The sequence below is a fragment of the Serinus canaria genome, chromosome 4, assembly GCF_022539315.1.
Source record: "Serinus canaria isolate serCan28SL12 chromosome 4, serCan2020, whole genome shotgun sequence".
In the NCBI taxonomy this organism is placed as follows: Eukaryota; Metazoa; Chordata; class Aves; order Passeriformes; family Fringillidae; genus Serinus; species Serinus canaria.
The window spans coordinates 18,714,048-18,738,157 of NC_066317.1; the positions used below are offsets into that span (position 1 = coordinate 18,714,048).

A 24,110-nucleotide genomic window follows, 5' to 3' on the forward strand; every position below is an offset into this window, starting at 1 on the left:
AGATGGAAACCTTCTTTAACTGTTGTGGAATTGTACTTACTAAAGCATCCTGGTGTAATAATATTTTCAGCAGTTTTATAGGAAGTATAAATATTTATCACAATTTTGTTTTTAAAAATATGCAGTCATTCCATTGCCATAATTTTCCCTTTGCAAGGCTGCCATTCTCCCCTTTGTATGATGGCCCCGATGGCAGGAGAGTTCTCAAGGGTGAGATAAAGTAAAACACTCTGTTCAGATGGGACTCCAGTCGAGAGTGCATGGTAAGAAAGCTTTACCAGCAAGCTGCTTCCTAGCTGAAGTTGCTATAGACATGTTACAAGCAACACACTGCCTTGTAATGAACTTCCTTGCTCCTCCCCACCCTCAGAAATCTGTGGTGGCTGTGAGCTGAAAACAGTCTTCTGCACTCACAGGTTACATGTAAACAAACCAAAGTGTTTCTGAAAACACCGATTGCCGTGGCTGCTGCTGAAAATTCTTATCTTAGAAAAAGCAAGTTGCAAACAAAACAGACCATGGCTGTTCACAAACAGTGAGCAAGTACTTCCACAAAGTTTGCTATTCAAATCTGCAGGAGTTGGGCAATGCCATAAAAATGATCTGAAGTGCCCAGAAGTCCTTTATAAACACTATAAACTTTCTAAATGCTTTTTGAGCCTCTTGGAAATCAGTATATCTCACATCCACACAGATTTAGTGTGATGAATAGTAAAGTCAAGAACAGTGGCAACTAAAAGAAAACCCTAAACTAACAGACTTGTTTAGATAAAGAATTATCCTCAGCTCTAGCTGATGTCTCTGAATTCTCTGCAGCAGTCCCATGCCTCACAACCTACCTGGGGACACCTCGCAGGTGGCAGCGTGGTGGCAGAGTCCTGTGAGTGGCCCTGGGCCCCCTCGCCTCCCGAGGGATTTTGGTTGGAAACGTGCCCAGCCCCACAGTGCCAGGATGGGTGCAGGGACACTGCTGTTCTTCTGGGACACTGGTGACAGCAGTGGGGTGGCTGTCGGGGCTTTACTTTGATTCCCTCTGCAGTTCAGTGGCTGGGCAGGGAATCAGGAATCCCAGAGCTCAGCCGAAACTTGTTTTTATTTCCCATGGTGATGAGCACCCATGTCCCTGCCCAGCACCAGTGGCCACAGCTCAGCGCCTCCCTCCCAGCTGTTGGCCAAGTCCCCCTTTCTCTCAGCAGGCTGAACACTATGGTCACACCCTTCTTCTTCACAGACCACTTCCTGCAGATCTCCACCTCACTGCTCTCCTATCTAATTTCGGGGCTGGGGAAGCACCTGACACCGCTGTTCCTTGATACAGCATGGACCAGGATCACCATCTGGAATTGGGAGATGGCACCCACGGCACAGAGTGGGGCTGAGAGAAAAGGAGACAGATTCAGCTGTGCTCCTGGAGGTGGCCCTGCAGCCTCTCCTGGGGCTGGGGAGATGTGTCAGCTGGTTCAGCTCTGGGTCTCGGCCATAACACTGGACAAACCCATGGGACCCTCGTCCCCAGGCCCAGGTTTGTCCCCCCAGAGCTCTGTGCTGCCTGGGAGCTGTTTGCAGGGCTCTGGCTCAGGGCAGGGCTCAACTGACTTGACAGAGTTTGGGAGCACAGCCCTGGGTTTGCATGGGAAGCCAGTGCTCCTGACTGGAGGTCGGGTGGGTGTGGGGGTCTCCAGCAGAGCCTCACTGGCACCACACCGAGCTCTACTCCAGCCCCACGTCAATCTCTACGGCTCCCACCCTTTCTACCTGGTGATGGAGGATGATGGTTCAGCCCATGGTGTCTTTCTGCTGAACAGCAACGCGATGGGCGAGTCCCATGGGGGCACCAGGCACGGGCCTGGCCTTGTCCTGGTTCTTCCAGGTTCTTTCTTCTTCAGCTTCTTCCCCTGGCACTTGTGCTTCCCCAGACATGCTCCTGCAGGCCAGCCCGGCCCTGACCTGGCACACAACGGGGGGGATCCTGGACTGCTACATCTTCCTGGGCCCCGGCACCACTGTGTCGTGTGGCAGTACCTGGATGTGGTTGGTATGGCTGAACCATGGCCAGGATGCTGTGGGCCATGTGGCACAGCAGGGCTCTGGGCTGGCACAAGGTTGGGCCATCCCTGCCAGCACCCACCCTCTGCCCTCCAGGGTTCCCCTTTGTGCCCCCATACTCGGGCCTGAGCTTCCACTTGTGCCGCTGGGGCTACTCCTCCACTGACATCATCTGGCAGGTGGTGGCCAACATGACAGCAGCCCACTTCCCCTGGTAGGTCCAGGCTGCTCCTGGGGGCTGTGGGGGGCTGGTGGGAGCCCCAGGGGTTGGGGTCCCACAGCAGCATGTGGGGTCCCTGCTCTTGCCCAAGCCATGGTGCCTCCATCCACAGGATGTGCAGTGGAATGACCTGGATTATGCAGATGCCAAGAGGGATTTCACCTTCAACATGAAAGGCTTCAAGTACTACCTGGAGATGGTGCAGGACTTCCACAGCTGAGTGCTGAGGTACATCACGATTGTGGTGAGTTGCATGGGCTGGCTGGCACGGGTTCAGCTGCCCCAGGGTGGTGATGAAGGCAGGGCTGGCCATTCCCTGCTGCTGCTGCTAAAGCCCTGGCTTTATGCCCTTCCAGGATGCTGGGATCAGCAGCTCAGGGCCTCCCAGCACCTACAAGCCCTACAACGAGGGCGTGCAGCAAGGGGTGTTCATCCAAAATGCCATGGGGCAGCCCCTCATTGGGAAGGTGCATTTGGGGAGCAGCCCCAGTGCCCATGGACAGGGCTCAAGTGGGGCTGTGGAGCAGGACCCCAAGAGTGGGAGAGAAACCTCTGGGGGGCCTTGTTGGAAGGTGGGGGGTGCATGGGGCTGGGGGCTCTGCCCAATGCTCTTCCTCCTGCAGGTCTGGCCAGGACCCACGGCCTTCCCAGACTTTGCCAACCCAGAGACTCACAAGTGGTGGCACACCCCCATTTCCTAGAGCACTGGGGGTTCCCAGCTGTTCCTGTAGCCCTGGTTGTGTCACAGAGGCCCTTGGCTTGTCCTGCTGCCTCCAAGCTGCGGGCTGCTGCAGTAGTGTGCTCAGCTCCAGGTGAAAATGGAGCCTTATCCTCCAGAGGCTTTATTGAGGGGCAGCTTGGCCCTTCAGCTCCTCTGGCTGAGAGCCAAGGCACCAGGAATCCCTCAGTGCTCTGGGTGGTGTTGGCAGCAGACGGCAGAGACTCGTGGTGTCACCTGGGATTTGGGACCAGCGCATCATGGTCCTGCTCCAAGCCCTCATGCTCCACAGGAGCACAGCACTGTCCCGGGCACAAGTGGCACTCACAGCTCGTTGTGCAGCAGCCAGCACTGGGGGCTCAGTTTCTCCTCCAGGACAGCACTGGGGGTGCACACCCAGGGGCCCCCCGTGTCCCACTGCCACCTGAGGAGCTGTGCACGCACAGCAGCTGCAGGACACCAGCATAGCATGGCTTAGGGGCCAGGTTCTGGCTCTTGGCAGGGTCACAGCTGCAGTCAAAGATTTCCCAGCAGGCCCGGGGTCTCCTGCAGGGTCTTGTTCCAGTGCGCCGGCTGCCCCGCCCTGGTGCGGTTCAGCAGGTCCTGGAAGGTGGACGAGACATAGAAGTCCTGGTTGATGGGAGGGGCATCTTGTAGTTGGAACTGCCAGTGCTGGATGGCTCGCATGGGATAGCACATGGTCACCTCGTGGTGGCTCTGGCTGCTGAAGGCGGTGGCCCACAGCTGCTCCGACTCCAGGGCTGGCAGGAGAGACTATCCAGTGAGCTGCACCCACCTGGTGCCAAAGATGCTGTAAGCAGGGTAGGGGATGGAGAACCAGTCCAGAACAGTCGGTGTCAGGTCTGGAGGGGTGGAAAAGGGTGAGAGCAGGGACAGGCACCTGTGGGAGGAAACTCATTCCTAGAGAGCAGCAGAAAGGTCCCAGGGGATGCAACTGGGATATTTAGCACCGGGCTAGGCCATGTGTTTGGTGCTGGGGGAAGGAGCCCCAAAGGGGTCCCAGGACCCTCTGCCAGTGGATCTGCTAGGTCCCTGAGCACCCTGCTTGGAGCAGACCAAGCTGAACACACCCTCTGCTGGTGACCAGCTGGGGGCTTCCAGGATACCAGTAGAACCAGGACATGGGATTTGGTCACTTGCAGGAGGCACTGGGTGATTCTCTGGTACGGTGGGTTTGCAAATTTGGAAGCTGAGGGTGGTTTGCAGCCCCAGCAGCCCCTCACTGGCCTCGCAGGGACCTGAGGCTCTGCTGGGCTGCCACATTTCCTTTATGGTTAACCCAGATCAGAGCCTTTGGTAGCAGCTCCAGGCCGGCGTTGGCTGCGGTCACAGGACTGGGCTGTCAGCACGCTTTGTCCGCCTGCAGAGAACATCCTGGGGCTGCAGGGCATCCCGAGGCAGTTCTTCCTGCAGGTCGATGAGACGCTGCAGAGGATTGGAGAGACCATGTCAGCACCACCCTGCCCTGCTCCCTCCCTTGCAGCTGCTTCCCTCCCCATCTCTTGGTAACAGCTTGGAACTGATTTCTCGGCTGTGACACAACCCCCCGCCCGGCCTTTGTGGGAGCTCTCACAGCGTGTATGGGGTGGCACTGATGTGCCTCTTGCAGGGCTGGGGATGCTGTGCTGGGGCTGAGCTGCCTGGCAGTGCTGGCAGGGCTCTGGGCCATGAAGAGCCACCTTACCCAAGCTGCCCCCACAGAACCACTGGCTGTCAGGATCAGCTACCTGATTATGTGGATCTCTGCCACAGGTGTGTCAGCTGTCCCCTGCCGTGTCCCTTCCTGGGGGCTCATCTCTTTGGGTCAGGGAAGACAGAGCCTTAAACTGGGAAAGCCCAGGCTGGCAGGAGCTGAGACCTGGAGGTGGGGCAGGGAGGACAATGTCCTAAGGCCCCTGTCACCGTGCCCCTTCCTAAGGCTGGGAAGTCTCCAGCAGCTCAGATGCCCATATCCTGCTCCCTTCCTGCTGTCCTGGGCTCTGGGCATGTTTCATGGTTGCTCTCTCCGCTTTGGCAGCACACAACGCTCTCGTCCTGTTTGCTGGCCTGGCTTACTCCTTCCAGGTGATGGGCTTTCAGCCCTTCAGGTTTGCCAGCAGCATCCCCCAGGGCCTGCCAGCCTTCCGGCCACCACGCTTCTCCCTGGCAGCGCCCAATGGCACCCTCCCCTTCCACAGCATGGTGCAGGTGGGTGCTGGCAGCTCCCCAGGGGCTGCTCTGCTCCCTCCTGCACGTGCTGGGTCCCAGCCCCCCAACTGGATCCTTCCCTCCCAGGACATGGTGGTCGGGCTGGCTGTGGTGCCACTCATGGGGCTGCTGGAGACCGTCGCCATCGCCAAGGCTTTTGGCAGAGCTGTGCCAGGGCCCTGCCCTGTGTTCTCAGGGGGTCTCTGCAGGGGCTCAGGGTGCTGGGGAGGGGTCTCTGCAAGGCTTGGGGTGCTGGGGAAGGTGCTGCTCCTTTTGGAGCACTGCGGGGGACTGGGCTCCAGTTCATAGCATGGGCTGGCAGGAGGGGTCCTGTGGGGTGCCCAGCTGAAATTTGCCCAAGAGGTGAGTGTTGTCTCAGGGTTGTCCTGTGTCCAAGGGGTGCCAGGACAGGGCCCACACAGTCCCAGTCACTGCTGGTTCTGCTCTGTGTGCATGGCAGATGCCTGTGGGAGCCTCAGGCCAATGCAAACATCTCCTTTCAGCCTTGCAGAATGGTTACAGGATGGACCCTGACCAGGAACTGCTAGCTCTGGGTAAGAGCTGCTTGCTCAGGAGGGCAGGGGTGGGGCTTTTAGCACTGCCAGGTATCCCACAGCCTCTGAGCTGCCTGAGATCCCCATCTGGGCGGTCTGGGCTCCACTGAACTTTCCCTTCCTTACCTCGAATGTTCTCACAGCAAAGTAATTTCCGGAGCAGGCTGAATCACTCTTTCGGTGGGTGGGCATTGTCTTCAGGTCCCGGGGCCGGAAGGAAGGGAGGAGGTCACAAAGGGAGCTCAGGCGAGCACAAGCACAGCAATGACTCCCCAGCCCCTCTCCTTTGTCTCCTCAGGTGTAGCCAATGTCCTGAACTCCTTCATCTCCTCATTCCCCATCACGGGCAGCTTTGGCCAGTGGGTAGCAGGAGGGGGAGCAGGGCACTCGCTGGGGCTGCGTGGTGAGGGAGCTCTGTAACATCCTGAGTGGAAGACTGTGCTGTCCCCAGTGAGTCCCTGAGCTCACCCAGCAGCCCACCTTGGTGGCTGGGCTATGCATGTGTCCCAGTGGCCGCATGCTCTTCCTGCTGTGCAGTCCTGGAAGCCAGGGCTTGCTTATGTTTCTCCCTGACAGGGTGGGTGCTTCTCCTGGGTGGGGTCTTTGGGCAGTAGGCAGGAGCAGCCCCCAGCCTCCCCATCGTGTGGGTTTGCGTTTCAGGATGGCAGTGAATGCTCAGTCAGGGGTCTGCACCCCCACAGGAGGGCTCATCATGGGTACAGCCCTGCCCTGCCCCTGCCCATGCCCTGTCCCCCGGCTGCTGCCCGTGCTGGGGATCCCTGGGCAGCAGGGACCCCTGGGCGTCGGGGACCTCTGGGTGTCAGAGACCTCTGGGTGTTGGGGTGCCTGTGGCTCAGAGTCCCTCTCCTGCAGATGCCCTGGTCCTGCTGTCCCTGGCATAGCTCACCTGTCTCCTCTGTTACATCCCCAAAGCAGTGCTGGCTGCCGTCATCAACTCGGCCGTGGTGCCCATGTTTGACGCTGGCATCTTCCATTCACTCTGGCGGGTTAAGAGTGAGGGCATCAGTGAGCAAGAGGCAGTCCCCCAGTCCAGCCATTCAGGAGCCACTCCAGCAGTCACACTTGCCCCCCTGAGCTGGGACAGAGGCCCCTTCACGGCTCCCCCTGCCTCACTCACACAGACCAGGTCTCCTCACTGGATTCCTCAAGACCTGGGTGCAGCCCCGCTGTGCCCACAGAGCTGGTGCTGTCACTGAGTGCCCTGTGGCACCAGGACCAGCCACAGCTGGTCTGCAAGAGAGCCTGGCTTCTCTCTCTTACAGGGCTGGACCTTGTGCCCCTCTGTGTGACATTCCTGCTCTGCTTCTGAGAGGTCCAGTATGGAATTGTGACTGGGGTGCTGGTTTCTGGGGTTCTCCTGCTGTACTCCATTGCCAGTCCACCAATAAAAGTGAGCTTCTCCCCTCCCCTTATGTTGGTTTTCCCGGCTTTTCAGAGACAGGGCAACTGAGAGGTGTTTTAAAAGATTTTATTCCATTATCAGTCCTGATTAAGGGTGAGACATAAGAGATGTAAAACTCAATGCCATTCTATCAGAAACCACCCTATTTCCTGTTTACAATACCTTATAAATGTTCTTCAGCCTATTGCCTTTTGCCCACAATGCTGCTAATACTTCTAACACCAATCACCCATATTTTTACCCCATGTAATGCTACAATGCATCTTTCACAGTTCCAATTCTCTAAAATATCTTGTCTTTTTGCAAGGACATCGTTTGAAACTTGTTTCTAGCTCAATCTCACCTCAACAATGTCCTCTCTATTCCATGGCCTTCCTAGGTGGCCACACCTTATCTCAGAGTTTGCATACACTTGTACAAGACTGTGTGAGCTTTCTGTCAGGTTTTGAGAATTCCTTACAAATCCATTTCTCACACCCTTGGATGTAGTGGGGCCAGGGAGGTGGGAGTGGGCTCCTGAGGGCAGTGAGGTGCTGGAGTACAGGATGCTCCTGACCTGTTCTTGCTGTCCCCAGTCTGCCATGGGCACAGCACAGGGACCCCTTTGAAGGAGCAGGAGGAAGGGAATATCCTCAGATTGGAGAGCAGGAGAGGGAGGCATTGCTGTCCCTGCCCTGCTGACACTGGGCTGTGTGCAGGAGGGTTTTCCTGGGGGATGGGGGGCTCCTGCTCCTCCCACTCCACCAGGAGGGCAGGGAGGGACACGGACAGTTGTCCCTGCCTGGGAAGATCATAGCCCTGAGCTCCCTCTGGCTGTCTCCCCCCACAGGTGTCAGAGGGGGGAGTGTGCTGCTGGTGCAGCCAGGGACCAGCCTGCACTTCCCAGCCGTGGAGCACCTGAGGGACTCGATGTGCAGCCGTGCTCTGGCAGGTACAGTGCTCCTAGGCTGGCCTGGGGACACGGCTGTCACCGCCTGCATCACTCTGGTGTGGGTGGCAGGTGCTGCCCAGATGCAGGGACTGCAGGTGTCAGCACAGTGTCCCACCCCTGCCAGCCCTGCCCTGGCTCTGAGGGCTCTGACCCCTGGGCTGCTCATTTCTGGACTTGTTCAGATGTGCCTTTATGCTCGTCCAGCAGCATCTCCACCACACTCTGTGGTGCTGGACTGTTGCCACATCAGCAGCATTGATTACATGGTGTTGCTGGGGCTGGCAGAGCTGCTGCAGGAGCTGTGCAGGCAGGGCCTCTCACTGGCCTTCTGTGCCCTGCAGGTGTGTGGGACCTCGGCCACACCACCCTGGGCACAGAGCTGATGGGCTCTGTGCTGGCCTCTCCTCTGGTGGCATCATCACTATCCCAAGCAGCTTCATCTCCCAGACCTGGAGGCTGCGGGCACTGGGAAGGGCTGGGGGCTCTGTCCCAGGGAGATGGGAAGTGGCCAGCAGTCCCCAAACGCAGGTTTCTCTACCCTCAGGACCCCGTTCTCCAAGCCCTCTTGTCTGCAGACTTAGAAGGATTCCAGCATTTCCCCAGCTGGGAAGAGGCAGGTGAGGCTCTGGGCTGCTCTCCTAGGATGGGGTGAGTATGGCTCTGGAGGACACCCATGGGGATCTGACCTGTCCAGCTGCAGAGCAGCAGTGTGGGGGCTGCAGGGGCTCCTAGAGGGGTGAGCTGGAGCCCCTCCCAAGAACTGGGTCTCTCCAGCCTTGGGGATTCATAGTGAGCTCTGGTGGTGCAACCCAGCAGCAGCTCAGCATCACGGAGCCCTTCACTCCCCCTGCAGAGGGGTTGGGCAGAATCAGAGAAAAGGTAAAACTCGTGCGCTGAGATGAAGGCAGTTTAACAGGACAGAAAAGAAAAGGAAAATTACAGTAACCTGTCCCAGATTGCAAGGCAAGATGCATTCTATTTGCCATCTGTATGGCAGTTGTCTTCTATTAAGTGGGCAGTTTTCCTTATCTTTTGCACACCCACTCCCTTCCACACCCACTCCTCCCTCCCAGGAGGGGAGGGTGGAGAACTTCTGCTTATGACTGATAAGAGCTGTAGCATCCCACTGAGAGATGCTCTGCCGAGAGGGAGGAGCCAAGCATTCCTACCCAGATATAATCTGGAAATCCTGGAATACCTGGATCCTGGCACAGTCAAGCCACTGGATTTCCCAGAGGAACAGCAGCTGCCTCTTCTTCCACTGGATCTTCAGAGGAAGACTACACCCTTTTTCTACAGAATACCTGCTCCAGCAGAACCACACCTGACACTCCAGGAGGACTGCAGCCACATTTCCAACTGGACTGCTACCAACACCCTGACCCACAGGGTGTCAGATTGAGTTCTGACTCTGTCAGTATTGGTTTAGTTTACTACACTGTTTATTTTATCCTTTTATTTTCTTCCCTATTAATTGTTATTTCCTGCTCCCATATTTTTGCCTGAGAGCCCCTTAATTTAAAATTTATAGCAATTGGGGGGTGGGTGGGGGGGTGGTTCACATTCTCCATTTCAGGGGGGGCTCCTGCCTTCCTTAGCAGACATCTGTCTTTCCAAACCAAGACATAACCACACAGGAATATCCAAAGCCAGTGCTGCACAGGGTGCTAGCTCACCACCCTCTGAGCAATGCCCAGCCAGCCCCTGAGTGGTGGCCCTCACCCCTCAGCCAAATCACCCCAGTGTTTCCTTCAGCACCGTGCCCTGTGCTCTGCAACATCCCTCTGGGCACTGGGGCAGCTCTCCTGGCTCTGCCCCCTCACAGCTCCTCGCTGCCGGGCCAGCCTGGGAGCCTGAGAACTCCTTGGCTTAGTGGAAGCACTGCTCAGTATCCAGCTCTTATCAACAGCAGCCTCATCCTGAACTCAAACATAGCTCTGAACCCACTCCTGGGTTCAGAGCCAGCACATGAGCCTTGCTTTGACTCTGCTTCCCCCCTTCCTGTCCCAGAGCTGTGCAGGGGAGCAGAGCTGGGGGGCAGCAGGGCACAGCCCATCACCAGCACTGCCAAGAGCACCAGGCTCATCCAGTGAGACCAGTCCGGGCTGAACATCCTGTGCCAGCCCAGTGACACCAACACCCTCCGTGGGAGCTACCTGCTCCATCCTGGGCACAGGGATGGACTGTCCCCATGTCCCACACTGAGATGGACAAAGCAGCACCAGCCCAACCCCACACAGGCTGTGGGACAAAACTATTCCATGTCACAGTGACCAGTGCAAAGGCATCCTTCCTACAGGGAGCTGCTGACATTTTTTAAACCACTGTTTCAATTCTGGACCTTTTTCATGTTCTGGGCCGCTCCAGTGGTGATGCTTGGTGAGCTCTCAAAGCTGTTTCAGGGCTGCTGTGCTGCCCTCCAAGAAGACACAGGGAATCAGCCTCCAGACAAGGAGAGGGAAAACATCTGGGATTGTACTCCTTACTGATTTTTATCCTTACCTTTTTTATCCTTATCTTGTGTCACACTCTGTCCTGGGTTAGGGCTGGGCTGTCACCCTGGGGCGCAGCCCCTGGCCTGGGCCCTGCCAAGGGGACAGGCATGGTGGCACCAGGCTGTGCGATGGGGACAGCACCCGGTGGGGCTGGGCAGGGACGGGAGTTCAGCTTCCCGGAACAGCTCTCGGGATATGGAGGGTGTAATAAATCAGAAACAGCTAATGAGTGTGATCTCCACCTTCCTGAGGGAAAGCGTTTTACTTTTGTGGGAGGGGGAGTTCTGGGTGTTGCTGAGTGTGCTGGGGAAAAGAAAGCGAAAGCAGTCTTGGGCAGTTCGGGTGAGCCGAGCCCGAGGGCACGTTCTGCACAGCTCCTGCTGCCGGAGGTGCTGGAAGGGTGGAACAGGTGTCCGGGAGCCACACACCTGCCAGGACTCTGGGTCCTGCCCTGGAGTGCACTGAGCTGTGGGTATGCCGGGAAGGGGAAAAGAGGGCACGGGGGTAAAATGGGCTGGTTATTTAGGGCAGGGTTGCTGGGAGCCCGTCTTCGGCTGGGTCCTGGTCGGATCCGGGATGAGGTACCAGCCGTGCCCCCACTTTTGACTGCAGAGTCCGCTTCTGGTTGTCGGGACCAGCACAAAGTACTCTCCTCCAGCACACCTGCCCTCAGTGGTGCTGCCGGGTCCTGCCTGCGCCCCTGAGCCGGCCGGGGACTCCTGCACCGGGCTGATGGGTGGGGGGATGCTCGGGGGGTACCGGGGCGACCCTGGCCGGGATGTGGGGCCAGACGGGGCGGGACCCATCGAGAGCTGCTCGGGAGCGGTGGGGCTGCCGGGGCCGGGATCGGCCGGGGTGGTCTGGGGCTGGGTGGGGACCGTGCCTGTAAAAACGAAAGCGGAGAAACGAAACTTGTCAGGGTGGGGATCGGCGGAGCGGCAGGACGAGAGGGCGCTGCCGGTAGTGGTGCCCGTACCCGTACCCGGTCACTCGGTGAGTCGCGCTGCCGGGGCGGCGAGTGGCGGCACGGGGCGCCGGGCCTGGGCTTGGGGGGCTCCGGGGCGGGCGGCGCGGGGCGGGGGCAGCCGCGGGTCCGAAGCAGGCGGCGCTGCGGGCTCTGGACCTCGCTGCACCCTCGCGGAAGCGCCTCCGTGCGCCTGGATTTCCCCGGTGCACCCTGATGCCCGGTCCGCCCTGAGCCCTCCGGTGCATCCCCGGGGACTGCCATCTCCTCCCCGTTCACTCGGGACGCCCCTATCCCGTGTATCCTCCCGTGTCCCCCTCCGTTCCCCACCCCCCGTCTTCGCCGTGTCCCACTCTGTTCCCCCCCTCCGCGGTCTTCCCAGTGTCCCCTTCGGTCACCCCCGATCTCCCCTATTCCCATTCCGTTCCTCCCCGTGCCACTCCCGGCAAGTCCCCCGATCCCCCGAGAGCCGCGCTAGGCCCGCCCACCACATCGCGGTCTCGTTTTCATACAGGCCCCGCACATCACTGAGCGGTCTGATTTGCATACAGGCCCCGCCCATCACACAGCGATTCATTTGCATACAGGCCCCGCCCATTACACCGCGATCTCATTGGTATACAGGCCCCGCCCACGGGGCAGCTCCCCCTCGGGCGAGGCCGAGCCGGCCAGCGAGCAAGGCTCCTGTGCTGGCTCTGCCTGGGACAGAGGCAATGTTCTTCCCAGGAGTGGGTTCAGAGCTATGTTTGAGTTCAGGATGAGGCTGCTGTTGATAAGAGCTGGATGGTTGAGCTGGATACTGAGCAGTGCTTCCACTAAGCCAAGGAGTTCTCAGGCTCCCAGGCTGGCCCGGCAGCGAGGAGCTGTGAGGGGGCAGAGCCAGGAGAGCTGCCCCAGTGCCCGAGGGATGTTGCAGAGCACAGGGCACGGTGCTGAAGGAAACACTGGGGTGATTTGGCCGAGGGGTGAGGGCCACCACTCAGGGGCTGGCTGGGCATTGCTCAGAGGGTGGTGAGCTAGCACCCTGTGCAGCACTGGCTTTGGATATTCCTGTGTGGTTACTGTAATTTTCCTTATCTGTCCTATTCAACTGTGTTTATGTCAACCCACAAGTCTTGCCTTTTTTTCTGATGCTTTCCCCCATCCAGGGACTTGGAGTGACCTGGTGCAGTGCAAGGTGCCCCTGCTTGTGGCAGGGGTGGAATGAGATGAGCTTTAAAGTCTCTTCCAACTCAGACCATCCTGCAAGCCCTCTGGGGGGTGAATTTCCAGTTTAACGATTAATTTCCCTCCTTAGCAGGGAGAAGAGAGGTGCAGGTCCCTGCAGTCCCTGATGCAGAGGAAGAGGTTTACCAAAGGGAGGAGGTGCTGCTGGGCCTCCTTCCACCACTGAAACAAAGGAGACAGAGGGCGAGTTGCTGATGGACCGAGCAAGACACAAGCCTAACACCACACCTGACACTGCAGGTGGATCTCCCAGCTCTGCTGAGACATGGGAGGAGGAAGAGGGATCCTCAGTGCTGGAGTATGTCACAGCTCCAGAGGACAACACAAAGCCCTCAGCTCAGCATGGGGCTGGCGACTCTGCTGAGGTGGTTTCTCTGGGGAAGAAGGTGAGGATCCTGCTGGGGAGCAGCTGTGATTTGTTGCTCTCTTGCTAGAAGTGAGGAGGCCAAGCTGCATCCCCCACATCCTTTTGGCCATGTCAGGGAGCGGCTGCCTGGCTTCCTCCAGGAGAAGCTTGCTGTGTTTGCTGATGCTGTGTTGGGTGTGTGGAGCTGCTGTGCTGGGAGGGGAAAACCAAAAATTACATGAGTCAGCTTAGACACTGCTGCACTGCTCTGTGCTCCTGCTGAGCAAGTCTTGAATATTAAACCTACACAGTTCTTAGGAGTTATTTGCACTTCACTGGCTGGTCTTGTACCTTCTCTTCCTGATCATTCTCTGTTAGCCCTGGGTAGCAGGATGATGTCGGCACTTCTTGCAACGGAGGAGGTGACAAAGAGTTTCCCTTTGGCCATGAATAAGCAGACATTGTGGTCTTTGTTTTTCTTTTTTTAATAGAAAGAGAACAAGTGTAAAACAAAGAAACATATGTCCATCTCCAGGGAATCTGTTCCCCTGGACTCTGCCTCCTCAAACCACAGAGTTGCCTGACACATGTGTTGTTCCTCAGGAAATCCAACCCCCCCCCCTCCACCTTTGGTGAGGGAGCAAACCCAGGTGCTGATGGATGCACCGATGCCAGTAGAGATGCACCTGAAGGCAATAGGAATTTGGCACACCTGGGGAAGGAAGTTGGCAGCCTGGAAGCAAAAAGGCTGAGCCCTGTAGAGCAGAGCAGCCCAACCAGGGGGGCTGCCCCAGCTCACAGTGCCGCATCCCCAGGGGACAAGGCGGGGGATGGAACAACCAGGGGTAATGTGGAAAGGGGCAGTGGTGCCCCTGGCCAGCTGCCAGCAGTCACAGTGTGTTCCTAGGCCCGGGGCAGCAGCAAGGAGCTGCTGTCAGCAGGGCAGGAAGCGAGTCCCTCTGGGCTGCCTCCTGCCAAGGGAACCCCCCAAAGCAAGCCTGAGACCAAGACCTCCCCTGGGGCTCAGAGCATGCAGGCTGGGAAGGAGCCCAAGCAGAAAGGTTCTAGTTCCACTGTTAAAGTGAGTGTGAGTGAGCTCTGGTGAGTGTTCCAGTGGGCACAGCTTCCCAGTGTGTTCCAGTGTGACTTGCTCGTGCTGTCAGTGAGGCCGAGGAGCACCTGCCCAGGCATTCAGGGGTGAATTGGGGAGGATTATGGGGATGCTCTAATTTGAGTTCTGTTCTCCTGGGTATCAGTTTTAGCACAGCTCTCACCGAGGGGTGGTTCAGATGCCCCCAGGACTGGCAGGTGTCTCTTCTCCAGCCAGCCATGCTCTCTGGAGAGCTCCAGGATCCCCTTGAACAAGGGGATTTTGTGTTTTGCAGGTGCCTGTGCTCTGTTCATACACAGGCCTGTTAAGCTGGAAGTTGCTGTGGTTTCTCTTTCACTTTCTTTAAGTCCCATCCTCTGGGACCTGGGGCTCACTGAGCTGACTGTGTGGCAGTGTGTTTGGGTTGGGCTCCTCTTCTATCATGAGCTGTTTTCCTTAGCCAGTGGCTTCCCTCAGCGAGGCATCAGTACTTCCAGGAGAATGGAGCTGGTGGTGCACCGGCATTGGGGGGCAGATGGGCATAGAGCAAAAAGTACTGCACAGCTGATGGGTGATGTGGACATTTTGACTCTGGTGGGCCAGAAGCCCTGGGAACATCAAGCAGAAATGTAAGGGAGGAAACAAAAAGGAAATTTGCTTTGTTTAAAGGAAGTCATGCAAGACTGCAGGTGCAAGATTGTGGTTAAGCAGTGGTTGTTTGAATAATAATGAATAATGTGGTTATTTCTTAGCAGTGAAAAATTTTACCTAAGGCTGTAAGAGTATATAAATGGAGTTGTAGAAACAATAAATGGCTTCTTGCACCAGGAGTCCCGTCTCTCAATTGCTGACACACCATGAGGAGGTGCTGTGCTTCCAGGGTCTCCTGCTTCATTGGCCATTGTTTGTCTCCCTGTTGCAGAATGCAAAGACAAAAGAGAAAAATCAGACCCCATGTGAGAAAATGCCCAACATGAGTAAGAAGACAAGTCGGAGCCAAGGAGCAGAGGCTGCCAGAAAGGAGGGTGCTGTGGCTGCAGCAGACAGGCCCAAGAACAAAAAGGAACAAAGGAACCTGAAACCTGTGGAAAAGGTTAAGGAAAGGTGAGAACAGCCCTGCTGTTCCCGGTGCTCTTCACTAACAGGAGTTAATTGTGAGGAGGACTCAGGACTCCAGACTGAGGTGCTGGGATTGGTTCAGTATGTACCTTGGACATGTGGAAATGGGCTTGTCTTGAAACTGAGGTGAGGTGGTTGTGCACGACAGAACCAGTGTTGAATGGGAGATGCAGCACAGGTGATGTCCTGGGTGATGGGTTGAACCTGCTTGAACATCTGATGGATAAAAAAGAGATTTTTCTCTTATTTCTAGCTCTAATGAGCACCATGTGCTTCACACACACAATGTTTCAGGTGAATAGTGTGAAGAGCTGTTTTGATGTTTTGCTTTATGTGTATGAGCTGGAAGGGGTGGAAAGTGTGGCCATTCCGGGTGACTCTGCTAGGCCAGAGCATCTCCTGCTGCCTTTAGGAGCCCATTTTTCCTTTTTGCACTGGGCTTTGCACTACGCCTGCTCAAACATCAGTCTGAGTGAACTGCTGGCAGAGTTTATGGATCTTGCAGCCACTCAGCTGTTCTCAAATCGAGTCTGATTTGAGGTCTACAGTGACTTGTGCAATTAAAAACCCCAACAGAATCCCTTCTATTACCCTTCCAATTCTTTCCTGCAGTTCTGTGAGCCGCAATGAGGGTGTTACAGTGTATTTTCATGCAATATTATCCAAAGACTTCAAGCTCAACCCTGGTACCGATAAAGTGTTTATCAGGGCTCAGGGCATTCCTTCCTACGCTGACTGGAATGACAACATCTGTGAGCTGAACTGCATCCGGTGAGTGTTTCCTGCTCTGAGAACGGGGTCTCTCTGGGGCCTCAGCCACTGTGCAAGGGATGGCTCTGTGCCCACAGATGGGGGTTGCAGCAAATGGTTTCACAGTGCAGAAAACTGTTCTAAAGTGTTCTTGTGAAAGAACAGTCACCATTCCTATTAAAAATAGAGCAGTGCATGGAAAAGGAGGTGTGTAGATCAGCTAACGTGTCCTTTGCCTGCCTTTACTGTGTTTGTGTTTCCAAGGCCTCTGGAAGAACATGGATACCTTATTGAAGGTGCTGTAACTCTCAGCAGAGAAATCCTGGATAAATACATTCCTTACAAGTACTGGGTGACCTGTGAGAAGGGGGAGTATGAGTTCATTTACAAGAAGCCAGTATCCAATAAACCCGTGAATCGCTGCTTATTGATAAACAGTAAACTCCTCAAAAAAGGAGGTGAGCTCTGTTGGCTGGGCCTACACCTTGAGGTGATCCCTGCTGTCCTGTGGCCCAGCATTCCTGGCAGGCAGCCCTGTCTGAAGCTGGCAGCTCAGTGGGCTGCTTAGGGTATTGCTGTGCCCACTGGAAGGGAGAAGGCACCTGATTGCAATGGCTGTTTTCCTGTGTTCTCCTTGTGTTGCTGTTCCAGAGTGGCACCAGTATGATGACATTGTGTGTGCGCCTTCCATGCGCAAAAACGTATTACAGAAACTTCGTTTTGATAAAAACAAGGAAGTGGTGGAAGGGAAGAAAATTGCTGCTGATATTATGTTAGAAAGTATCTTCAGCATTCTTGGAACCCAGAGTCCTGACAATCTGAGGAATTTCTTCTGTCAGCTGGGGCAGTTCCATTACGTTGCAGTAGGCCAGCGGGTGTTTGATGGTGTGCCAATGACATGGAGAGAGTTAAACTTCAGCACAGAGCAGGTAATCCCTTCTCTTGCAGAGACAGAAAACATTCTGTTGCTGAACACAAACTTTCATTTTGCTGCTGACCTCGATGGGTTAATTTTACTTTTCCAGTCAAAGTTCAGGTACAGAAGCAGTGGGGATCCTTCTAGGGTGGCTGTCACTGACTGTGTTGAGGGCTGCAGTCAGCCTGTGCACCTCAGTGTGGTTCTGAGACCCCATGGGGGTCAGCAGCAGGGCTGTGACGGGGTGACTTCATACCTGAGTGGGTTTTGTGTCTGGATGTTGATTTCCTAAGCCTTGCCATTAAGTTTTGCTGCCAGTTGTTGTGTCACTAACAACTTCTCTGCACTCATCTCTTGCTCCAAAACTGCCTACTTTTTGGGAGAAGCTCCTGACCCTGTTCTAAGCAGTGATGCCAGTAGGGTTTCTGGAATCCAAAATTTCTTATTTGACATAATTAGGAAATTTGATAGAAATGCCACATTGTCTTTTTTGGTTTTCAGGGCTGCTCCTTCCTGTCCTGTGGCCTCACTGGAACTGGCAGAAGACATTGGCTTCAGAAGAGAAAGACTAATGCTGTGTTTGGTTTATTTCTTCTCTTCTTTATCCAGGTGAATGATTTGCTGCTAAAATATGTGAAGAAAATAGCTCTCCCTTTCCTTGCACCAGAAGCAGCTCCAGAGGACAGAGTCATCCTAAGCAAACTGACTGTGGGGCTCACCATTCTTGTGGTAGTTGAAAACTGTTCACTCTCATTACCTAAAAGTGACCTGGCTGACCTGTGCAGCCTCCTGTGCTTGGATCAAGTGTCACCACGCGATGTACAGAATGAGATTGATCACATCAAACAGGCTTTTGCAGAAGTTTCCAGGTGGGTGCTCCATGTACCTTCTAACTGACCAGGCTGGTGTTGCTTTGATAGAACAACAGGAATCCAGCTCTCTACTGCTAGAGAACCAGAGAAAAAGTTATATTTGGAAGTATCTTTGGAGGTCTCAGTTCCAGCCTCTTGCTTGAAGCAGGGCTAACATCCTGGTAAGGTTGTAGTGCATCATTCCACACTTTTTGGTTGGTTTCCCCCAGTGTGCCTGTTTGCCAAGTTGTAATCTGACTGCTTACCTGGAACTGGATTTGGAGTTGTTCACTCACACAGCTGCAGCCACTGCATTTCTTTCTGGAGTCCTTCTCTGTGTGGGTGTCACAGGGCTGGGGGGGCTCATGGGGAGACTGTAGGTAAAGGATTGGGTCTTCCCAGTGCTCCAGTAGCAGGATCTGTGCAGAGAGATTCAGTAATGTTGCAGCTCTGGGCCTTAAACCTGGACAGGTACGCTCTGCAATGAAGAGGGATGGAACTAAAATAATGACCAGAGGTTAATTGAAGGTGCATAGGGCGATTGAAACATAGCCTCCCACACCCCTAGGGCATTCTCAAGGCCAGGATAAAGCTGTTCTTTCACTCAGTGTCTTTGTTTTGTTTTCTTTTTTTATTTAGCTTGAAGGTTGACCTGACAAGCCTTTGCCAGAAGTGCATTGATCATGAAGTAGACCAGTGGGTGTGGGTCCTTCCCCTTCTGCATTCCTTTGCTGCTCCCCTGCAGCAGGAGCACAGGCTGGTGGAGGAGGATGCCTGGGCAGGGCTGGAAGGGCTTTCATTTGCTGAAACCAGGACGAAGCAAGATGCGTGAGTTTTCCAGAGCTCCCAGTTCCTCCCAGTGCCCTCCTCATCTCTCTTTTTGTTTTTCCCCTCCCCCATTTTTAAAGACTATGAAATGTAACATGTAAAGGGAGGATGCTTGGGGTCTTTGGGCACAGCCACACTGGTGGCTCAGAGATCACTGAGTGTAGCTCAGTTGGGCACTGTGTGACCCCTCAAACACAACCCCCCCAGTTCTGCCAGCCAGGGAGCAGGTGGGAGCTAAAGCTGCTCCTGTTGTGTAGAGTCTGAGCAAGACCTGGAGTTTATTTTCCCTGAGTACTTATGCTCAGTGGTTTGGTTCTGCTGTGCCACTCCTGGGCCCTGGGGACTCCCACTGATCTCAGCTGCAGGGACAAAAGCACAGGAATGGAGGAGACTCCTCTGTGGGCTGCACAAGTTCGCAGCCTTTTGTTCCCTAGAATCCTGAGGATTTTCTTTTGTCTCCCCTCCAGAGTGACCCTGCTGGCACGAATGAGAGAAAAGAGATACTTGATGGAATTTGATGGGACTCTGGTCAAGTCCTGGCTCTGTGTGCTGCCCCTGAGGAGCCTGGCTGACTTCATAAAAGACTTCCCCAGTGACCTGCTAGCTATTCTTCAAGGTGTTTTGTACAGATTGAAGAATGTTGAGCTCTCATGCGATAGCTCTCAGGTTTGTCATGTGGCAGCTTTACCCAGCTCTGGGATGAAGGCTCAAACTGGGCTTCTGGGTGTCTTTTGGCAGAGCTGGCCATCACTGAGGGAACTGGGGCTGGCAACAGGTTGCAGCACAGAGAGCCTCAAACCTAGCTAAGAGCAAAAATAGTTGCCCTGAAGTCAGAGACTCCTCAGGGGGAGAGTTGCGGGTTTATCTGCAGCAAAAAGTGGTGTTGGCATCGGTGAGAGGAGGGTGTTCGTAGCTGGATTTGCTCTTGATTAGTGATGGCAGATGTTTTAATCCTGACCTCCTCAGATGTGTACCTGAAACTGGCTTTTTTTGCACAGAAGGTTTGGGCAAGGGGCTGCTGGTTTTGGAGATTTTCCTGCTGTTGTGAAAACTTTTGTATTGGTGTGAGGACAGCAGGAGTAGGACCTTGCAACTGATAATAGAAATTGTAAGAAGTAGAGGTTAAGTTTGTGCATATGAAAGCTGCCCAGATATTGTCTCTGACATCCAGTAAATAAGTTCTGCTATTTTACAGTGTATTTATAAAAATGTTGGAGAAGATGCAAAAGAAGAGTGAGTTCCCTCCTTCTCAGCTATTCAGAAATCAGTCTGTAAAATTTCTTCCACGGTTTCATATTTTTGTCTTTCCAGTCTCAGGTGCTAGTGAGGATTCTAAACACAGTGCTGCATGCCTTGGATGAGCCCCCAGCAAGGTAAGTGCAGTGCACCTCTGTGAGAGCATTGTCTGCCTCTGTACCAGGGCTGGGGTCCTGCTTGTGTACCTTGAAATCTCTGTGGAGAAAAGAATCCTGGAGTTCTATCCCATCTTTTAAATCCATCTGAGGGAGGTAGCTGCCACACTGTTAAATTTGGTGGGTTTTTTTACTTTGTTCTTAATTTTTTATTTTCCTTGGAGCAGAAAATTAACTCTCCCTCTGTGTTGCTGCCCTGCAGAGCTCTGGGGCCTTCTTCTTGGCAGTGCTGCCTGTCCTGCTGCCTCAGGCTGCACGAGAGGCTCTGCGAGGCTGCCAGGACAGTGGGGTTGTTCCAGATCCCTGCCACTGCTGCCACCCTGATTGCCAAGGTTGCCCAGCTTCAGCCCTCAGCAGTGAGTACCAAGGAACTCTTGGCTTCATACAAGCAAGGTACCCAGAAATATTACAGTGTGGTATAACACACGGGGTTTAGGTCAGATCCAGTCTCTGTTTGAAGAACTTCACACTCTAAGCAAGACTGTGATACTTTCAGACAGGTGTGGAGTCACCTGATGAGTTTGGTTCTTATTGAAAGTAAGGTCAGATGCTCCGGTTTGCTGTGATAAGCTTTGTTTTAAGTCTGGTTTTGTTTCCCCTTAAACATTTCTTGTCTTCACTTCCATGGAACAAGCTTATGCACAACCTGCCTGTAAGCACTGCACTTTCCCAGCCTCTCTCTGCTCTTTATTCAAGCAGTGCTGGGTCTGTTGCTGGGCTCTTGTGTGTTCTGGGTGCTTTTGGGCTTCTCTTTAGAAATACTGATTTAAATCAGTTGTCTATTGCTGTCCTGCTTGAGCTGTGTTTATTTTGTTGTCTCTCCCTCCCTGTGGGGCAGGTTCCAAGGAATGCTGTGGAGGAAGTTCCAATGGAAGAGTTGCTCAGTGGAGCTCTGAGGGAAGCTTGTGCCTGGTTCACAAAGGTTTTAGATCGCAAGTTACTGAAGAAGTACCCAGATCACATGATCTTCTCTTTCTCCTTTGAACTTGAGGTTTGTCATCTTCTGATAATGTCAGTAAAAAGGGATTTTACTGTAGCTTAGCCAGGGTCTTGAGTCTGCTGGCTCTTTGCTGGGCTCTGTAGCTGTGGCTGGGTAAGGAAAGGGGTGGGGATGGGCAGTGTTTGAAGCTCACCTCTGTTCTGCTTTTCCTTGGCTGTTCCTAAAGACATTGCTGGAGTGAGGAGCTGTCCCTTGGTGTTGTTTTGCTCCCAGTGTGTCCCACTGGTTGTCCTCAGGCCTTCCAGCAGGCAAAGCTCAGAGCAGCCCTGCCAGTCTGAGCTGCTGCTCCCAGCCCACCCTGGGACAGTTTCCAGCAGCAGGGTGGAATTGGCTCATCCAAATGTCTCCTTCAGCAGCTGAGACATTTACACACTGTTTAGGCTTAAAAGCTGCTTTTTGCAGCTCTGGGAGTGTTCCTTTTCCTCAGAATGGAAACATCTGAAAGGGGTCCAGATTGTCTGAGGCATGTGGGGCATCTCTTCTACATTGTTCTCTTAATTTCTTTTATTTTCCTTTCTTTTAATTTTCCTATTAAATCTCAGCACTCAGTGGTGTGGGTTGGTTTGCTTGTTCCCTGCAGGTCTGGGATGAGTTTGTGAAAATCAACTTTCCAGATAAGAAGTTCACCCAGAAATGGAGGAGCGCTTTAATTGCAGATCTGAAGAAAAGAATCCAGCAGGTAGGGGAGACTCCAGGCAGCCTTGGCTGGTGTCCAGAGCAGATGGTGCGAGTTGTGTGTGGAAACCCAGGACACGGGGAAAGTTTCTCTGTCTGTTCTGGGGTGCCCTGACCCCCAGGGGAGCACTGACTTTGACCCTCATTCATGGAGAAAGTTTCCTAAACTTCAAGGTAGACTAGAATCCGCAAAAATGTGAAATAGATTATAGAGAGTAGTGTAGGTGTATCACTTGGTGAGAAATTGAGGTTTTGGGATTTTTACTATGTTCCGGATGGAAGCAAGATGGAAGGCACAGGGTGTCATCCTGGGTTTCTACTTCATGCTTCATCTTCCTCATGGGTTTGGGTGACATTTTGCAATTGGGCAGAAAAGCCTGCATTGCAGGCTCTTTGGGATCAGTTATTGGGTTAAAAGGGGAAATAATCTAGGTGTCAGTTCTTAATTGGATAGTTGAGTCTTAAAAGACCTTGTAACAAGGATTGTTAGCCATTTTGTGCCTTGCTAATGACAGACTGCAGAACTCACAGTAGTGAGACTGTTTTACTGATAAGAAATAATAAACACCTGAGTCCAAACATGAACGACTACCTCAAGTGCCTTCAGTCCAGACCTAGAGAAACCCACAGCTGGTACCGCCACGCTTGTGCTGTGCTTGGAGCAGGAACACGTGCAAACACAGTGGCTTTGGCCATAACAATTGCAATTGTTGTTATGAACCAGGTTGTGGAGGCTCAGCAATTGGCCATGACAATGTCTCATGCTGTAATGTTGGTCAGTAGCCTGGCTGTGAGTCCTGGTGCTTCAGAGGAAATCCACCTCTGTGGATTTCCTGGTGCTTCAGAGGAATTATCACCTCTGTGGTTTTAAGAACCAGCAAGTGCAAAGTAAACACCCAGGGGCTCAGAGAAGTCAAGTTGCTGCCTCTCTTTTCATTCCTTGTGCAGAAATGGTGCCGCTCAGGCTCCCAAATGCACACCCACATGTGTTAGTTCCTTCCAAACTGACACTGTGTATCTCCTCATCTTCTTTCTACAGCAGTTACACATTTCCTTAAGCCATTGATTTTTCATGTGAAGTCAGGGAACAAATATTTTTGCTGTAAGCTTAGCTTGGAGAGGTAGACATTAAGTAATCACACACTTCAGATGGAAATCATCACAATATTTTCCAAGCATTTATTTGTTTGATCTCTCTCCCAGGCCCTCACAAATGATCCCAGGCTGATGCTCAGGTTCCTTTTATTGTCTTGATAGCATCTCTCCTTCATGCTGCCAGGAGAAACACTTTAATTTGATGAGAAATCTCCCTTTTGCCCTACAGGAGCCCCCAGTGAACCAAATCTTGGTGTACTGTTCTCAGCACCACCACATCACAAAGATGGACTCCTCCATCAGCCAGTGCTTCCAGAGCTGTGCCATAGAGGCTGTACCTGCAGCTTGCCAGGTATTGTGTGTGCCCTGATAGGGGAAAGGAAAGGTAGGGAAGGGAGGAGAAAGGAAAGTGGGGTTTCACAGCAATTCTGTTGTGCAGGGATGTGCCTTGTGCTGGAAGGGGAGGTGGATGTTCTTTGAGTTGCTGGGAATTGTTTTTTAAACCAACAACAAAAAATATCAACAAGAAATCAGGAAATGAGGTCCATGAGGAATATTTGTAATGTGTTTCCACCGTGAGCTCTGGTGTCAGTTGTGTCACAGGGCTGCTTTGGACTATTCCTCAGCACTGGAGGTGACTCCTTGTCATCAGTGCCAGTTCTGAGACACAGACACAGTGGGACCCCAGAGTCTGACCCTCTCTGTGTGCCCTGCCCTCTCTGTGTGCCCTGGCAGATGCACAGCAATCTCCTGGAGCAGATCTCTCCCTACAACATGGACCAGTTCAGCCAGCTTGTGTCTGCTGTCATGGTGAAGTCGTGGCCAGTCACGGCTGGGCGGTCTGAGGGGGATTTTGATGTGATTCTACACCACCTGCTCACATGGCCTGACATCAAACATATCTTCAGCTTTAATGGTAGGTCTGTAGTTAGTTTTTAGGAGGCCCTGAGAAGCTTTTCTCTGCCTTGCTGCTGCCACTGCACAGAGCAGCAGAGAGAAATTGTCCTGTTCTTATTTTAGTCCCTATCTCAAAGCTTGAACTATTCAGCTTGGGTTTGGAGAGGGAAGGCCAAGGAAGAGGGAGCCACTATTCCTCTTGTGCTAATCCACTACAGATTCCTTGGGTTTTCTGGACTATAACTTCTTTCCCTGAGAAGTTCTCACAAGTTATTGGCACACAAAAATGCCAAAGAGTTGGCCAAGTGAATGGATCCAAATGGCTTTTGTTTGCCCCACAGGGTT

At 53.7% G+C, this 24,110-nt stretch overlaps 2 protein-coding genes and 1 pseudogene across 6 annotated transcripts in view; 2 read left to right on the plus strand and 1 right to left on the minus strand.

The window, feature by feature from the left end:
- Positions 1 to 3,813: 3,813 nt before the first annotated feature.
- On the plus strand, positions 3,814 to 10,699 carry LOC108962648 (sodium-independent sulfate anion transporter-like; annotated as a pseudogene).
- Positions 10,700 to 10,905: 206 nt separating this feature from the next.
- The window catches only part of LOC103819939 (E3 ubiquitin-protein ligase RNF213-like), a 45,394-nt gene continuing 32,189 nt past the window's right edge, over positions 10,906 to 24,110 (plus strand). The window contains exons 1-15 of one of the 5 annotated variants that reach the window (XR_007777410.1): positions 10,906 to 11,067; positions 12,857 to 13,172; positions 15,145 to 15,326; positions 15,954 to 16,112; positions 16,356 to 16,549; positions 16,743 to 17,020; positions 17,617 to 17,876; positions 18,498 to 18,686; positions 19,154 to 19,352; positions 19,998 to 20,059; positions 20,301 to 20,454; positions 20,937 to 21,089; positions 21,679 to 21,777; positions 23,098 to 23,220; positions 23,604 to 23,784. Coding sequence is in view for 4 of the 5 variants with exons in the window: in XM_050973326.1 (XP_050829283.1) it covers positions 12,981 to 13,172; positions 15,145 to 15,326; positions 15,954 to 16,112; positions 16,356 to 16,549; positions 16,743 to 17,020; positions 17,617 to 17,876; positions 18,498 to 18,686; positions 19,154 to 19,352; positions 19,998 to 20,059; positions 20,301 to 20,454; positions 20,937 to 21,089; positions 21,679 to 21,777; positions 23,098 to 23,220; positions 23,604 to 23,784 (2,425 nt within the window). In the remaining variant the exon portion in view is untranslated. Of the gene's footprint in view, positions 11,068 to 11,488; positions 11,589 to 12,856; positions 13,173 to 15,144; positions 15,327 to 15,953; positions 16,113 to 16,355; positions 16,550 to 16,742; positions 17,021 to 17,616; positions 17,877 to 18,497; positions 18,687 to 19,153; positions 19,353 to 19,997; positions 20,060 to 20,079; positions 20,492 to 20,936; positions 21,090 to 21,678; positions 21,778 to 23,097; positions 23,221 to 23,603; positions 23,785 to 24,110 lie in introns of those variants that run through there. The other 4 variants (XM_050973326.1, XM_050973327.1, XM_050973328.1 and 1 more) reach the window with 4 other exon arrangements.
- LOC127059495 (basic proline-rich protein-like) lies at positions 11,075 to 12,829 on the minus strand. The gene is made up of 2 exons (XM_050973330.1): positions 11,578 to 12,829; positions 11,075 to 11,478 (listed from the first exon to the last, which is right to left on the minus strand). The coding sequence occupies exons 1-2, from the start codon at positions 11,805 to 11,807 to the stop codon at positions 11,265 to 11,267; spliced, it is 444 nt and encodes a 147-aa protein (XP_050829287.1). The 5' UTR covers positions 11,808 to 12,829; the 3' UTR covers positions 11,075 to 11,264.